General features: G+C 48.9%; 1 protein-coding gene and 1 long non-coding RNA gene across 2 annotated transcripts in view; one reads left to right on the top strand and one right to left on the bottom strand.

Annotated features, from left to right (window-relative positions):
- HYDIN (HYDIN axonemal central pair apparatus protein) overlaps nucleotides 1-17,932 on the bottom strand; it is a 2,467,744-nt gene that overhangs the window by 894,110 nt on the left and 1,555,702 nt on the right. Inside the window, exon 47 of the mRNA XM_085640020.1 lies at nucleotides 15,336-15,557. Coding sequence (XP_085496146.1) covers nucleotides 15,336-15,557 — 222 coding nt within the window. The remainder of the gene's footprint in view (nucleotides 1-15,335; nucleotides 15,558-17,932) is intronic.
- Nucleotides 1-17,932, top strand: part of LOC146773041 (uncharacterized) — a 335,031-nt gene that overhangs the window by 150,572 nt on the left and 166,527 nt on the right. The gene's annotated exons all lie outside the window — the stretch shown is intronic.

Genomic DNA, 17,932 nt, shown 5'->3' with positions numbered 1-17,932 from the left:
AGATGGAGGGGTAGTCTCGAAGGAGAGGGAATAGCCCCTTTGGACTATTTATAATAGCCACTTGTCTGATGTGATGTTTCGCCAGTGGTGGAGAAGATGGCGTGCTCTGCCACCGACCGGCTGAGAGTGATCGTGGGGGATCAGACTAGGAAGGTTTTGAAGTGGAGGAGGGGATCGTGGCGTGGCTCGACTTTTGGTTTCCTGACCCACTGGGCCGGAGTGAACGGCGTCCACGGCCCCGCAGAGGTTGGTGAACTTGCTGGGCCCGCTGGCCGGAGTAGGGTTGGCACGGTTGATAGCCACTCCATAGCCATGAAAGAAGCGAAAAGTGGATGAACCCCTAGGAGTTGCAGTGAGGCCAAAAGACTTGGCTGTGGCCCGCAAGTCTTTGAAACGCTCAAGGGCAGTATATGCTTTGTCTCAGAAGAGACAGGAGCCATCAAAGGGCATGTCCATGAGGTTAGCCTGGACATGCCCCAAAAAACCAGATGTTCTCAGCCAAGCATGGCAAAGAATGGCCACCGTTGTGGAAATTGCTCTGCCAAGCGAGTCCAAGCCACATCTGATAGTGAACTTAGCTTTATCTCTACGGTCTGAAATAGCTTTGACGAGTAGAGCTCAGTGCTCCTCCAAGACTCTGGGCAGCACTTGCGCAACCTTGTCCCATATCCAATGGGAATAGAGGTCCCAAAGGCATGCGGTGGTCACCAACCACAATGCCAGACTGGCGGAATTTTGTTTCTTTTTTCAGAAGCTCTCCAGTCTCTTGGATTCCCTGTCCCGAGGTGCGGAAGTGCCACGGAAAGTGGAAGCCTGGACCACCCAGCTTTGTGGGGTGGGTGGTGAGGAAAAGTGGGTCGCCCGGTGCAGCGTGGTGGCGGCGGACGATCGTCCTATTCACATGAGCCCCTGTGCTGGGTTTGTACCAGGCACCCAGAAGGAAATCTGTTAAGACCTCATTAAAGCGCAGTAGGGGTTCCGAGCTGGAGATCCCAGGCTGCAGCACCTCTGTCAAGACATTAGTCTTGACAACCACTGTAGGAAGCTGCAGGTCCAGGACCTCTATGCACCACCATGGCATATAATGCTCCCTCCTCCATAGCCAGGGTAGGAGGGAAAAGCATGCCAGAGTCTGGGGAGGTGTCCAAACCACTGCAATCACCCAACTCCTCGTACCAGTCCACATCTTGTTGGTGCAGGATTTCTAAGGGATCTTGCTCCCCCTCCCAAACCTCGTCCTCCATCCCTAAACCTTCAGAATAGGGCTGCTTCAACAGCATGGAGCCGAATGGCTCAGTTGGTGCCGGTCTTGGCGTTGGGGGACATCCGACCTGCTCCGTGTTGTTGAGAATGAGGATTGGGAGGCACCTCCGGTGGGCGCCTGCGACACCGAGGACCTCGGCATTGGACGCAACGCAACACCAGGGAAGGTTGCTGTGGAGGTGCAAGCGGTGTCGGTTAGGAACGGGTCCAACTGGATGCCGTGGCGCCGGAGCCGCAGGCGTGGTAACAACTTAGGCCCCTCTATCCTCTGAGCCCGCAAGGCCCGAAGGCGCACCGGCAGGGTCAGGCCACCCAAATATGGCGCACATGGCATCATAAAACTCCTTCAGCTGGGCAGGGGTCGCTCCCGGACCCAGAAAGGCAGGGAAAAGTGGAGTTGATGCAGACGTGTCGCGAGACGGGCAGGGCGAATTCGAAGCATGCTTCGACTTTTTGTGCTTTTTGTGGTGCCTCTTACCTGACTTCGACGAAGTGGACTTCAATTCACCGGAGCGATGCTCGGACATTCCTCTCGACTAAGACCTGGACCGGGACCGAGACCGACGAGGCGACCTTCACGGTGCTGAACGCCGGGCTGTGAGTAGCTTTAGGGGCCGCTCCCTCAAAGCCTTCGGCGCCTTGGCCCAGCAGTCAGAGCACGACTTTGAATCGTGGTCGAGCTCCAGGCACCAGAGACAAACTAAATGGAGGTCCGTGACCGACATGACGCGGTGACAGGGGCCATATGGCTTGTACCTCAAAGTTTTCTTGTTCAACATGCCGAAACACACCAACAAAGTCAACAAAAGGGTCGAAAAAAGGCTGTCAAAAATTGACAGGGGGTAGCTCTCTTCAAAGGATCGGCGCTGGCTGGCATGGAAAGAGAAGAACTGACGTCAGCGCGCCGGAGTGGCAGTTATATTGACGACGGGGGTGTCACGATGAACATGACAACCGGCGCGAAGGGGTACTGCTAAGGAAAATCTTCCAGGTCCAGCCTGACGCCTGGAAGTTCAAAGGTAAGGAATCTGCGGCTAGATGTCTCTGTCAGATAATCCTTTTTATAATGTCCAGAGCCCAGCGGCTTCCCTAAAAATAAAGCTTTGCAAAAGCAATGGCCACTTTGAAACAGCGCGAACACCACCTGACGGTACTGCAGCGCTTTACATGAGCACCAATTTCTTTAAACAAGGACACATCCAGCTGCCCTCTGACCACTGAGTAAAGGTTACTATGGGGCAAAGAGGGAGGGGAGCACTGTGAGTCATAGAACAAGCACAGTCTGCTCCCTTAGAGCAGAGAACTCAGCAGACACTTTCGTTGTTGGAAACATGCATGCCACTGAAATGTGAAAGAACTATTAAAAAACGCACCAATGTTTTCCTTAAAGACAATCCCTTGGTCTCCCAAAGCCTGTTTATTTTCTTTGCTGCACTAAATAAGAGTGCATGTGTTTACAGTACGCAACCCCCGCTCTGAAACCTTGCTTTCCCTGCCCCAATGGGGGCTTGGGGGGCAGTCAACAACCGGGAGGTCTGCCCCTGGGATTTTGGGAGAGTGGAGCAGTCCAGCGACTGCCATTTTGTGTATTGGGCTATATTATAGCCCAAATTGCCCTAGCGTATTTAGGTGAGGTAGTTGGGCTCCCTGGCACCATTTTAAGTACAGGTGACCAGGTAGCAGGGAGATTTTTGGTGTTTTTTACTCATTTCTTATAGCGTGTACTTGCCCAGTTCATTGGCTGTGAGCATTATTAGGGGTGGATCAAGGCATGGCAGATGCAGATGTGGGTGCGATATGGCTCCTGCAGGGATCGATCGCCTCAATGTTGCGGTGGGAGGCGGCACTGTGCTGAGCACAGCGGGTACACTATTACAGTGTGTTCACCGCTGCGAAAGTTGCAGACGGCAGCTACTTCAGCTGAGAAGGTAAATGCGAGGGGATGCTCTGTTTCGAGACGAGCAGCCCCTTGTGGTGTGCGAGGAGGCGGGGTCTCAAATTCATGGGTGGGCTGGGCCGCAGTGGCCATACGAGCCTATGCGGCCACAGGACTGGAAGTGGAGCAGCGGTTTAAGGTGTGCAGCCGCTGTAATTGATATGGGGAGAGCGGCCCGACCACAAGATGTGCACTTGTAGGGAACCACTGAAAGAAATACATTTGCAGAGGTGCCCATGGGTACAGACTGGTTTTCACAGAGCGCAAAGGCAGGGGAGGGTGCAACCAGAAAAGGAAGCCATAGGGAGAAGCTTGAAGCTTAGGTCGGGCACTTGAAAGCACCTGTAGGCGAATAGGTTGTAGGAAGAAATGATTCAGTGTATGTGGAGGGCTCCAAGGAGGGGGCACACGTTGGCTGAGGGATCAGCAGTTGGAAAATGTCCCTATGATGAGCAGGAACAGCAGTCCTGCTTATGTAGGTGAGATTGGCTAAGGAGGGCCCCACAGTGGCGTGGTCCTGTTGACCTGCAGGATGGGCCCTGGGGGGGGGGGGAAGGGGACAAGGGGGGTGATCGGCAGGCTTCAAGATTGCGGTCAGTGGGAGACATGCCTTGACAAACAAGGGGCAGAGATTAGGGGGGTCAGCACAGGCCAGGGGCCCTGTGTCTACATGGTGGCAGTCATGAAAGTGTGGTGTGGGGATGAGGACGAAGGAGAGTTGGAGGGTGCAGGCTTCTGGGCGTGCAGAAGGAGGTTGCGCAGCAGGACTTGGGCGATGCTGGGGGAACTGGCGCTCCAGGGGAGATGCAAGTGTGGAGACAGGAGGCGATAGGTGGTCTTGTGCCCACGTGAAGGACAGGAGCCAGTTGCGGTTGGCGCAGGTCGCCAGTACACCAGCCTACCGTCTTTTTTCCAGGTTGAGGAGCGGCGCAGTTTTTCAGACTTGGTAGAGCTGGGGGCAGCTTGAGTGCACCGAGGAGATGAGATGGCTGGGCCCATGCAGTTCGCCTGACATCGACAGGGGAGCTCTTCGAGGCTGACAGAAGCTAATGAACGGCCTCGTTACCCCCATTGGCTCGCAGGTCTCAGACAGCCTCCAGCCACCACAGTGCATAGGAGCAATGGGTGGCATCAGCAGAGTGGTACAGAGAGGTTTTCTTGGCCCTCCCCGGGACACAGTATGTCACCCACCAATATATAAAAGAGTTATGGTATTAAAGTGTGCAGGCCCTGGCTGCTCCAGATCGGATGACCCATTGGGGGTCACGCTGGTGACTATGATGAGGACAGCCTTGAGGACGGCAAGCTGTGGGACAGGGTGATAACATAGTCAGCATTGCAGGTGGGGAGTTAAGCTAATTACCTGTCCAGTGTGTTGCAGGCAAAGGCGGATGAGACAAGCATGGAGGTGGATACTTGGAGGTCCCTGGCAAGGCGGCAAGCATCAATACAGGCACAACCTTAGAGCCAGGTAAGGGCAATATACCCAGTGTGAGTCCTGTAATGGTGTCCACAGGTGTAGACACTGGAGGTGACACTGGGAGAATGGGGGAGCAGCTGCGTAAAGGCCAGGAGCAATAGCTCAGTGGTGCAGGCATCTGCCTGTGGCCTTGCAGAGCCCCTTCAGGGAAGGTATGTTGTGGGTGTAGGGGTAGGTATGGAAATACTGCTGGATGACACAAAGGGTGCTTAGGGGGAGATGGAAGGCACAGGGGGATATACCTTGGGGGCAGGCAGTGGGGGAGCTTAAAATCGAGAGGCTGCCATACCGGGGGGTCACAAAGCCATTGGGGTCCATTGGTTGTTGCCACTAAAGAGAGAATCTGGAAAGGGGAGGATATTGAGATGCTTAAGTTACTCCATCAGGCCGTGAGGTCTAAAGAGGAGAAATATGGGCTGGCAAAGTGGCGAAGGTGCCCGTGAGAATGGATAATTAGAAGGTGGAGGGAGTTGGACTCAGATCTTTGGCAGCATACCAGGGGTACTGCAAAGTTGGGGCCAACTATTTTTAGAGCTAGTCAGTTGCCAATAGTTTAATGCCCCTTTCAGGGGTGCCCCACCCGAGCAAGGTGAGGCATCCAAGGGGCAGAGAGGAGCTGGTGGTACATGTGGTAACTATGGTGTATGCATTTGCGGGGCGTGGCTTGATGCCGATGTAGAAGGGTGCAAGCTTTGGAGCTCCAGCCAGGACTCCCATATCTGGCATTATCCTGAGCCCCTGGACCTCAGAAAAGTGGAGGAATTGGCGGCTGCCCTCTCAGGGAAGCAGTGGCTGTGAAGTGGCATGACGGTTTGGGACGTACAGTCGGAAACGACGGAGCACGAGAGCGAGACGACCCTGAGAGGCAGTGCACAAAATGGCGCCCACGCTGTGAGCCGGAGTCCGGAAACTGATAGCCTGCATGGAGAGAGGAGAGAAGCTGCGGGCGGGGAGTGTACGAACTACGAGGCAGAATGGCGGTGAGCGCGGAGGCTGGCGCCCCCTACGTTGAGATTGGCCTTACTGCGTTTCGACAGGGCGAGGAGTGAAGCGTGTGGCAGTACCAAGCCACAGTGAGGAGTGCCCGCATACGTGAGGCAGAACGGGGTGAACTCGAAGGCCACTGGACACTAGGCTGACACCCCCTAATTGACTGAGACCCAAAACAGGTACCGGACGAAAGGATATGGGAAGCAGTGTCAAACCCTGGTAATAACAAGAGTCTGCCCAGACTTACAGCGGGAAGCCGAGTCAAGGGAGAAAGAAGCCCTCGCGGGTCGCGTGCACGGGCCCGTGGGGGGGGAGTTCAGGCCTCTGGTAAAGCAGCTCTGTGTGGAAAGCAAGCCGCAAAGAGGTCTGGTTGGTGGGCGGTGGCATCTGGGACCACAATAGAACCATGGTGAGGTTTGTCTGCCCGCACTGCGGCCTGGAGGAGGTGACGGTCGGCTGCAGTGGGGTACGGAAGGGAGCTCTTCAGAGATGCCTCACCTGGCGGTGGTGGCCCGCGGCTGCATGCTCGAGAAGACAAGGTGTGAGCGGAGAGTGCACTGATTATAGAAGCGACATTCCCTAAAATGCCTGTGGTGTGGGACATGAGGTGTTGAGGACTGATGGGAGCTTTACAGTGAATACCACAACCCACAGAAAGCGGTCATCCTAGCAGGGGAAGAAGGACTTGGGATTAAATACGCTGTCCTGCTAGGCGCGGCTCAGGCATATGAGAGACCAAGTGTGGAGGAGACGGGTTCCAACAGAGGGTCCTCCTTTATGGAGAGTAGACTGTGAGGGCCCCACACCTAGCTGTGATTCCTGAAGATAGGAAGAAACACTACTCTGTTGGAGAGCAATCCCTAGACCAGCTGGGGACCTAATTGCGAGGTGCAGTGGTGAATGGGCGGGTGAAGGGTACCCGCACATGTGGATCACAAGTTTGGCTGCTTGAGGAGCCCGTGGTTCAGAGGTGTTGCTGAGTCCACCGGGAGCTTGCCCTAGGTGGGATAGCACGCAGGAGGTGTATCGTATATAATGCACGGCCATCCGTGTGCGGAGCACCTAAGTGGACAACCGCCATGGGAAAAGAGGCTAGGAAAAAAGAACAAAGCATCGTAATGGCGGGAGGAGGAGGCATCCTAATGGACGAAAAAGATGATATTCAAGATTTGGAGAAGGATGCAGCAACTTTAAAGCTCACGCTGGCAGACATAATGGAAGCTATTACCGCATGCCGGTAGGCACTCAAAACTAAAATAGACTCCATAGGCACCAATCTCAGCCGCCTGAAGGATGACCACCGCCGGCTTGCGGAATGGGTCACTGGCACGGAGAAAGTGCTTGCAGACATACCTCCAGAGGTCACAGAACTAAAGAAATCTCTCACGGAGGTGGTGGCAAAGGTTAAACTCCTGGAGATGCACGCAGAAGATAGCGAAGGGAGATTTTGCCGTAATAATTTGCGCATAGTAGGGTTGCCTGAGAAGGAGAAACGCGATGATATGGTGCAATACCTGGAGGACTGGATCAAGAAAGAAGTGTTGCCAGAAGGACTTTTGCAGTTTCACGCAATTGAGAGGGAGCATAGGGTGCTGGCCAGCATCCCAGGCCAGGAGTGCCGCCAAGGCCAATCATTGCTTATCTGCTCCATTTCCGAGACAGAGATCATACACTCAAGCAGGCTCGACAAGCGAAGGACTTACAAATCGGAAATAGCAGCGTGATGGTGTTCCCGGACTTTACCAGGGAGGTGCAGAGACAAAGGTCCACGTACTTGGCTGTAAAGAGAAAGCTCGAAAAATGCAGCTCCCATATGAAATGCTATTCCCTGCCAGGTTGCGTGTTGTTGGGCCTATAGGAGCACAGTTCTTCCTGACGCCACAAGAGGCCTGGGATTGGCTGGAAACTGTTAAGGGACGGAGGTCGGGAGGCACTTTTTCGAGATCAACTGCAGGAGATGGTGGAACGAGTAGGGGACAATCGAGGGCACCAACCCCAACAAAAGCTCAAGTCGAAAGGAGCAAGGTCCTCAAGGCAGTGGTGGAGCTCAGCCAACTGGTGTCCAGCCCTAGGTCAACGAGGAGCGACAGAGAAGGTGGCAGATAGGAAAGTTCCCCAAAAGTGAGTGCGGCGGAAGACTCGGAAACTGAGATGCCTGTCATGACACCCCACACCGCGAATGAGCTAGGCTGATCTGGGAGATTCAGAACTTCAGGACTTTGGGACTGCAAGCTTTGGCGAACTATATCATTTTGAAGTACACATTCCATACAATATAGGAGGGAGGACGGCAGCGGGAAATATTTTCATAGACACAAAAATAAAGAGCTTAGGGGGGACCAACGGTTCTTATATGATTCGGGTGGAGGGGCTTCCGGGGCTGGGTGACAGCCACTAAACCCACATATCCAATATAGTTAGAAGAGTTTGGATGGGAGGGGGGTCACTTCTGCCTGTCCTGGGGAAGGGGAGATGGGTAGTTCAATTATTTTGGGGTTGTTCAATGGGGACCAGGCGTGTCTGGGGTAAGCACTTTACAAGTACACCGGCTCTTCAATGGGACCCAACATAGATTATAAGTGCATCTCCTGGAATGTGCATGGGATGCACTCTATGACAAAGCGGCATAAAATAGACGCATTCCTGGTGCAAAGAGGGGTGCGAATTGCAATATTACAAGAGACACATATAAATGCAAAAATAGGGGGCTGCTTTGAAACGCAGGTGGCGAGGACAACTATTTTATACAAACTACTCCGCATTCGCTAGAGGGGTACTGATTTGGGTGAGAGCAGGGATCCCCTTTCAATGCACCCGGGAATTCATAGACCTGAATGGGAGGTATGTAGTAGTACTGGGTAAGTTGGACAGAAGGGATATAACGATCAGGAGTATATATGCTCCAAATACAGAGCAAGCTTCATTCCTGGTGGATCTCTCTAGGTCGCTAGCGCATGTACTGACGAGTTCGGTCGTCTTGGGGGGATACTACAATAGTGTTGAGGAAGTAGGGCTTGACAGGTCTCACTCCCCTCCCCCCCCCTCCACAACTCACCGGCTCACAGGGTGGCAAGGGCAAGAAGAGATTGGCAACCACAACGGGGATTAATAGATTCTTGGAGGGCACTTCCCCCGGGGAACGGGACTATTTGTTCTTCTTCCCTATGCATGACCTACACGTATAGACTAGACGCTGTTCTATGTACTCCCGATGTGCAGAGTAGCGAATACCTGGCACATACGGTATAGGACCACAATCCCTTAGTGGTCTGCCTCAGCTGGGCCAGGGTTAAAACAAATATCCCCACTTGGCGCCTTAAAAAAGAGGTATTGGAGGATCAGGTATACCAGGCCGAGAGCCGCACAGCCATAGAACAATACTTTGCGGAGAATGAAGGTACAGCTTCCAATATCTTAATAGAGTGGGAGGCATTCAAGGTGGTGCTTAGGGTTCAATATATTCATGAGGCGCTAGGAGTGAGGAGTACCCTTCTAAGAGATACCTTGAATGCAGAGCAGAGGTTGAGGCAGGCTGATCGTGACAGGCCTGGGAATACAGAAAAGCAGGGGGAAATCATTGAGACCAGAGAGGAAGTGGCAGGGCACGTAGAAAGACTGCGCTGTTTTGACTAGAAGAACTATATGACAAGGGCTCACGCGGAGAGAGATAACCCTGAGGCTCTGTTGGCCTGGCTGGCCAATCCAGCCAAGAGGTGATGAGTTATTCTGGAGCTGAGAGACGAACGGGGGGACCCGATACCGACAACAGGATATCAATCAGCATTTCTGTGATATACTGCACTATATAAGAGTAAAGCTTCCCCCACAGCTGCAGAACTGGATGAATATATAGAAAGTGTTGACTTGCCAACAATCTGCGAGGAAGAGGCAGAGGTCTTGGGAAGGGAGATAGAGCTGCACAAGGTACGGGGTGCTGCTAAGGCCATGGCCAGAAATAAGACGTCAGGCACAGACGGGTTTCCCATTGAATATTATGCTACATTGATAGATATGTTGGTCCCCCGACTGGTAGCGCTATATAACCAAGCAAAACATGAGGGGAAGCTGCCAGGGACCACTAGGAAGGCCTTGATTGTCCCACTGTTAAAGCCAGGAAAGCAGGCGGCTGAAAAGACAGCATATAGGCTTCTGTCAATGCTCAACCTTGACTATAAGATCTTGAGCAGGATACTGGCCACATGACTCTTACTGCACATGACAAATCTCATACATAGGGACCAGGCTGGGTTCATAGTGGCACGGAATACAGCCATGAATGTGTGGAGAAGTCGAGGGACAAATTCATTATATAGCCTTGTATGCCAATGATTTAATTCTGTTTTTAAGAAACACGGAAGCAGAACTAGAGGGAGCTAAAGGACTGCTGCTAGCGCTGGAAAAAGTAGCGGGCCTTAAGGTGAATTGCAGAAAGTCAAGCTTGTCCCTATTATGCAGGGGCAGGAGAAGCCCCAGACGGTAGAGGGGATTTTAATGGCAAGGGAGAAGCATCCCATACCTAGGGGCACAAATATATCATGATAGATGGGATCTTTTGGAGGGCAGCGTGGGAAAGATTATATGGGGAACGAAAGCTAATTTCAAATTCTGGGGAACCCTTCCCTTGTCGCTGGCAGGCAGGATGTCCTTATTAAAGATGGTGTCCCTCCCGAGACTCCTCTAGGTCTTCGGAGATCTACCAATATGGGTCCCGGCGGACAGGGTTAAACAGCTCCGGACTATTACGACGGAATTCTTGTGGGGGACGGGAAGGCGAAGCGTACCTCTGACGACCTTAATGAGGGCCCAAGGCGGAAGGGGGAATAGCGGTGCCAGATTTTGAATACTATTATATAGCAGCTCAACTGCAATGGCTAACAAAATGGGTGGCCAGCCAACTTCGGGGAACAGAGCAGCAGGGTGATGGATGCCCTACTCCAGACCTCCTATCCGGGATAGTGCTGAGACTACCTGTATCAGAGATAGAAATGACTGGGGAGACACATGTGGTCTACAAATGCTGGGTCAAAAGGTCGCAGAGGACTAAAGTGAGGCACCCTTATGCACCGGAGATACCACTAAAGTATTGTATGGCATTACCTCACAGGGCAGATTGGAAGCGGCTAGGGGCATGGGAGGAAACTGGAGTGCTCACCATAGAGCAATTGTATCAGGATGACATGTTATTACCATTTGAAGACTTTAGCAAGCAAAATGGGATACCGGGGGCGGCTTCCTGCTTCATGCGGCTTTAACTGCTGAAATACATAAACATTTGGGGGCTGGTCTCACTAAACCTGGAACAGATGAAGGTTGTCAATATCTGATATTGGCTGCGGGGACGTTTAAGGCGGTCACCTGCTTATATAGAAGGTTGAGCTGTGCAACCCTCCTCCGACTTAATGAGCTCCAACAGAAATGGGAAGAGGACTTAGGAAAACCTATGGAGGAAAAAGCATGGGGAGAGTTAACTGAAAGAGTCCGTAAGACCACTTTTAAATGCTCGATTCCAGCTGGTTCATGTTTACGCATTCCATAGGGCGTACCTTACCCCAGGGTGCATCAATAAGTACTTCAACACGGACACAGCAGCATGTCCCCGTTGTAGCGAAGTAGGGGCGGAGTTTTTACATATGTTCTGGAGTTGCTTGGAAATAGAGAATTACTGGAAGGAAGTGACGGAAATCCTAGGGGAAATTACTTAGAAAGAAGTGATTATGGCAGCAGGATACTGCTTACTGCACAGATTTCCACATACTTCTAAGAACACAGTCACCAGCAAATTTCAAGACCTAGGTTTAGTATTAGCAAAGCAAGATATCACGAGTCATTGGAAAGCAAGGGGAGGTGCAAACATAAACAGATGGAGGAAAGAGTTTGTGCGATGGGCAGGGTGTGATTCACTTACGAAATGCTAGGCATACTGGGAGTGAGAAGGTGTTAGAAGCAGCTAGGGCATGGGAAGCTTTAATGATGCATTTAAAGCAGCTCAATGACATCTTAGAAGAGGGAAACCGGGAATAACCATGGGTAGATGGTTGAACGCAGGTGTGGCAGTCCATGTGTGGGGGTGAGAGAGAAGGGAAGTATGCCTCAGACGGAAGCCTTATCAAGAAATTAGAGAGCAAGAGGGCTGGATGGAGGATTCTGGAGGGTGACCCGGAGAAGGAAGCAGGTGCTTAATGACACAAGACACGCCTGGGGGGAGGGGGTTTGAGGGGGGTGGGTGCTACTGTTTGGTGGGAGGAGGGGGGTTCAATTACTTACTGTACCATTTATTGACATGTGCTTAGCAAACACCCAATACCGAAGCTCTTGGGGGCAGAGTATAGGCATTTGGATGCCAGCACAGCAATACTGAAATGTATATATATATGCCAAGGGAGTCCTTATGTTAGATCGTTCAGCAGAGCGAATGCAGATGATGTACTGTGACTAGGGGTGGGTGGAATTTGTGAAATCCACTTTCGCAAATTATCGCGAAAATGTTAAAAATCTCCGCAAACACGCGGAAATATCGCGAAGATGCGGAAGTTTTTTTCCCGCCCGTTCGCGATATTTTCTGCATGGTCGCGGCTCGCCAACTTACCCATGTGGTTGCTCACGGGCGCGGCCATCTTGTTTTCAGTTGTCTCGCGGTGCATGATCACGAGAAGAAAGACGTGATCGCGCGACGCATGACGTCACTGCGGGCGCGAACTGTCGCGAGACAGTGCAAATGGCTACCAACAATCCAACATCTCATGGAGAACGCGACCGGATCGGGAATACTTGTCCGCGAACGCGGGGATTCAGGTAAGGCGATCGCGCGCACGCGAGAATGTATTATTTTACAGCGCCAGCAAGAAACAAATTATCGCTAAGCTGCGTAATGCAGAAATTTTGACATTTTCGCGCTTTCCACGGAACGCGAAAATGTTAAATAATCGCAATTTCCGCAACCGGAACGAAGTTTTAGCCCAGGCCTAACTGTGACATGTCTTCCAAATGCTTAATAAAGTTTGTTTATAAAAACAAACTATGATGTATGCATTTCTGAATACTATAAGCTCAGATACGAGGGCTCCAGGTGCGCAGGCAGACATACTCTTAAACACAGTTTCGGGCTGCAAATGGCTATCCGGGGCAGAAGGCGGACAGTGGCCCCCATAAGCAAACAATCATGTGTCCCAGCACCAATGGCCTTATGGCCATAGAATGGGTAGGGCATGGGGCTTCTGTTTGGGGTAGTGGGGTCCTTGGGTTCATAGGTGGGCAGACAACTTGCTGTTAGCCAAGGAACACATCTATTAACAAGGATCCTCTTGGGAGGAGGTGGAGGAGGACTAGAAGCTAAAGGAAAGGTCCAGTGACCATGCTCCTTGGGTTTGAGATACAGACAAAAATTGGGGCCACTGTTCCTAAAGGGAAAGCGAAGAGATGATATGTCCAGGTTGAACAGAGTTAGGGTACATGAAATAATTTCATGATGCCCTCACACATACCAAAGGCATGTCATGCTTCATCATAGGGCTATTGCTCCTCGTTGGGTCGGCGCTGCAATGCCCAACGGGTCACCCGAAGGGTCACTGTAACAGAGATCTTTTTTTTGGTATGCTGTATGATTAGGCTGTCCGGTTTTAGGTTTAAACCTATAAGAACTGCCAAAACCCCACCGAAAGAGAAAAAGCCCTCACGAGTGTAAACATATAAACACTGAAAAAACACATGCAAAACTACAAACTAAATGCCATTCAAAGAAAGGAAAAGGATAGTGAATGAGTCATATTTTTTCTTCCTGAAGGGGGCAATACAATGTAACTTTGAAATGCAAGCTAGCAGCAAGAAAGACTGGGCTAATATTATTCTGCTTAAGTTTTGTTGTTTATGGATGGCATTAAAATATTGTTTCTTCTTCCATTTGCTTTGTTCAGTTTTGCGGTCTTTGGTCTAAAGATGCAGGGTTTAGAAGCATTTTTTAGGTCTTGTTTAATTATTTTATAAACTGTAAAATTATATTTGATATTTTGGCTGCTTTTGATTCTTTCACTGATTGGTAAAATGGCTGGTTTCATAGAATCTTTCCTAATATGTGCCATCACATTTACCCACAGGGTATAACCCTTGATACATCAGCCCCCAGTTTCTAGTGAGTCAGTATTGATAGTAGGTGAATTGCCAACACCTCAGGCTTTAAACATTCAATGCAAGGTATAGTGACAAGTATATGTGAAAAGAGTGCTATCACAAAGCATCTGGGATAGTGGTGTCACCAGACGTTTGGAAAACATGGAACGCAGTGTCACCTTGAATGCTGCTGCAAAAAGGTTCTTTCCAAGTTCAACAAAGATTGGAGTGATATTTTTTGTATTTGCAGTGATTCAGCTACATTTATGAAAAAGTTGTGTGATGGCCTGTCAAAATCGATACCTGAGCTGAAGTGCTTCCCTGTAAGAGATCCTTGCCACTTGTTAGATTGTATGCTGAAAGCATCTTTACAGTCTTCAGTTAATGAAGAAGGCTATTGACTTTTTGTCCATTCTGGTGCATGTTTTTTTTGTGTGCGGGAACTAAAATGCAAATATTTCTCATTTTGTGCTTTGTGTGGCATCAAAGAAAGAGTCATCCCAACTGTGTCACTTAGCTGATGGCTCTCAGTACAAGGGGCTGTGAATACTATATTATCCATGTGGCAACCGTTTACAGAACTTTTGCTGAGTGATAATGCCAAAGGCAAGAAATGTAAGGATCTTTGGTCGCATATTGATAGTGATGTGAAAAAAACATACACTCTACTGCATGCTTAGATTTTTACACGAAAACATAACTGCTCTAGTGGACATAATAAAAAAAAAAGAGTCTGCCAACACCCTTGTCTGCCAAGTGTTCAGCATAACTGGTGTAGATGTGAAATATCTCCATGAGAGTGGACCTCATATACACTGTACATACAAAGTCTATATACCATGCACTATCAGTGCAGAAAACAAGCTATAATAGAAGCAAAATGTTCCATAAACACTTGAAAAACACTGTATCTGTTGTTGTTAATGGCGCGAAAATGTGTAACCACTGATAACCACTGTTTTTTAAGGTATTAAAATCACTTGAAAACACTGAAAAAAAACACCAGAATAGAAACTGAAAACAGGAAAGCCTATGTATGATTAATGCAAAGCAGATTCTTAAGTGGGTGATGTTAGATGTGTTATATTGTAAGTTAAAATTGATTAGGGCTGTCACTAAAAACTTTAATTACCAGACTCCCCTGTCAGATTAAAAACCTATTCAGGCCTTTGCTACCGACTGGGTCATAAGGAACCCTAGTAGCCTAATAAGAGATTCCTCATTAGGGTCCAACTCTAGTCAGTCAATATTGGTGTTCCATCTTGTTTCAAAATATATCAAGCATCTCTCTCTCTCTTCCTCAAGTAGTTTCTAAATCATTTACAATGACTAAGGAAACCCCAAATTCCACTATACCTAAATAAAATTGGGAAAACGTGAGGAAATGGCAAATCAACCTAGGCCGACACCATATAAAACTGATAAAAAATCAGTCTGAATTTCAATTCAGAGGACGGTGATTACTTTGTCCATCTTCATGAATAAAACAATAAATAGCTTGCTATGTTTCCAACAAGTAGCTTTCACAAGCTGATACTTCCGAACAAAGAATTATGTTAGTACCTTAGGTGCAGGGACAGCCACGGGAAGGTCCACTTCAGGCTCTGGCTCCTTTTCCTCGACAATTATGTTGGGGTCATTTGGTGAAGCTACAAGAAGGGCAAAATGGTCCAGAACTTCGTGCTCACTCTGGGGTTTTCGCTCCACAGGGTAGTGGACTACAGAGAACGTGGTAGGAGGAGGTACAGGTGGTCCTGCGGACCCCAACCCCAAGCTGTCCAAGATCTAAGTGTATGAAAAGCATACCATCAGTACTTCTTTTACCACATCAAGAAAAACTCTGAGACAACAAAAGTGTTACTTTTTTCCTTGACAAAAAACACAGGACAAATCAGCCACTACTCTTTTTACAGGCACACAAACATTTTACTTGGAAAATAAAGAAAGGTTACTTACTTGTAAATCCTAACTCTTCATCATGGGCTCTTGATTCATAGTCAACAACACTTGCGTCATCTAGCTCCCAGGCGTCGTGACCTAGAGCACATTGTAATAAATAAATAATTTGGGCCAAGCTTGACACACTGGATACTCCGTCAAAACATGGCAGAAATCCCATCCACCGCATTTAAAGTGCAATAGGGTCTACTAGACCTTTATTACTGAGGATGAGACAACCGCCACTATTGTGAGTGAGTATCCCATACACCAAACTCTAAATAAGGTCCTTCGTTTTTAAAAGAACCATTTTCAAATGTTGAAATTTAGAATCATATCAGAAGTACATATTTTCTGAATTTTATCTTTTTAAAATTAGCAAATTGAGAATTCAATTTCTTTGAAGCACAAGAAATGGTAGTCCTGGCTTGTTTGATGAAAGCAAATGCCTTTAATACATTGGAAAGTGCAATTTAGCTGGGCTTGACGAAGAACAGATATGGTCCCTGAATTTGGCTATCACTAGCGAAGAAATACTCGATGCAAAAGCGGCTCTTTCATCGGGCAAAGCGGCTGGTGATGATGCAATACCAGTCGAGTTTTATAATGATTTATTTTGATTCCTCCCATGATTAAAGTTATACAATATATAAGTGAGAATGGGGATACACCCAAGTCTCGGGAGACAACAAATATTGTTTTCTTTCCTAAAAAGAATAAACCATCAGATGAGGGCGGGTCGTACTACCCAATCTCACTTATTAACGCAGATGCTAAGGTATTTGCAAAAGTATTGGCAACTCGTCTGGCACCTTTTATGTCACAATTGGTTTCACAACAGCAACATGGTTTTAGACCGGGCAGAGATACCACATCACATGCAAATGCCACTATAATAGCCTTTGATGCTGCAAAACGGCTAAAGTTGGAAAGGGGAATGGTCATGCTTGATGCTGAGAAAGCATTCAACCGTGTCACGTGGGAATGTCTCTGGGCCACCCTAGCGGAGTTTAATATCCATGGTCTATTCTATACTCAGCTCTGAACTGGGAAATCTGTTGAAAGCCTCACGGCCCGTTCCATCCTTTAATGTTGAGAAAGCCACAAACTCTTATACGGAAAGGGTAGACTCTGCTTGTCGGAAACTAGTACCGGGCAAACAATGCATTTTCAAGCGGACACTGCCATCTGCCCCATGGTATACTGAAAATCTAAAAAAACAAACTTGAATGTAAAAAGTTAGAACGTAAGTGGAGGAGAGGGTATGAAATCTCTGACAAAGAGATCTATAAAGTATATCTTTCCAAATATAAAAAATTGCTTTTTGAAACCAAAAAGATATATTTTGGAGAACAAATTAGGAAGGCTGGACCCTCATCTAAGGTTCTGTTTAATACAATCTCCAAGCTTTCTACTCCCGCTAGTCCGGAACTATGTGAGACTCTGGCCGCTTTCTTTTTACAAAAGGTTGAAAACATCTTTTCCTCCTTCACTTTCACGCCCACAGATGCCATGGAGGCCGTATTAATATGGCCTCCTGACTAAAACAGGCATACTCCAATGCTAGATCATTTTACATTATTGGATCTATCTGGAGTTACTAAACTTTTACTAGACATTCGGTCAGGCTAACCTTTAGATCCCTGTCCAGTCATCATTCTGAAACAGGTTCCTGAAGTTATTGGGGAAGTTCTTACGCCACTGTTTGCATCTATTTTTTATACTGGTCATTTTCCGAGTTCTTGGAAAATAGCATCCATTCTTCCCCTCCTAAAGAAACCCATCCTGGACCCACTTGATCCCAGCAACTACAGGCCTATCTCTCGTCTCCCCTTTCCAGGAAAGATGATCGAGAGGGCCATGAATGGTCAACTCAGCTCTTTCCTCCGAACCAACTCTTTGCTTGACAGTACACAGTTCGGCTTTCGTGCTGAACATAGCCCTGAGCTGGCATTGATCAAATCTACTGAGGAGGTCAGAAAGGCCCTGGACCAAGGTGGTGCCGCTATACTCATCATGTTGGACCTTTCGGCCGCATTTGATACGGTCCATCACGCAGTCTTGATTGACCGTTTATTGGCGGTCGGGGTTAAAGGCAAGGCCTGGGATCTCCTCAAATCGTTTCTGACCAATAGAACTCAGACAGTAGATCTTGGCAGAGATAGATCTAGGCCATTTTCTCTTCCCTGTGGTACATTGTTTAATGTGTATGTGGCACCACT

This window comes from Triturus cristatus, chromosome 12 (genome assembly GCF_964204655.1).
Source record: "Triturus cristatus chromosome 12, aTriCri1.1, whole genome shotgun sequence".
Classification (NCBI taxonomy): Eukaryota; Metazoa; Chordata; class Amphibia; order Caudata; family Salamandridae; genus Triturus; species Triturus cristatus.
This window is presented reverse-complemented; position numbering and strand designations above follow the sequence as displayed.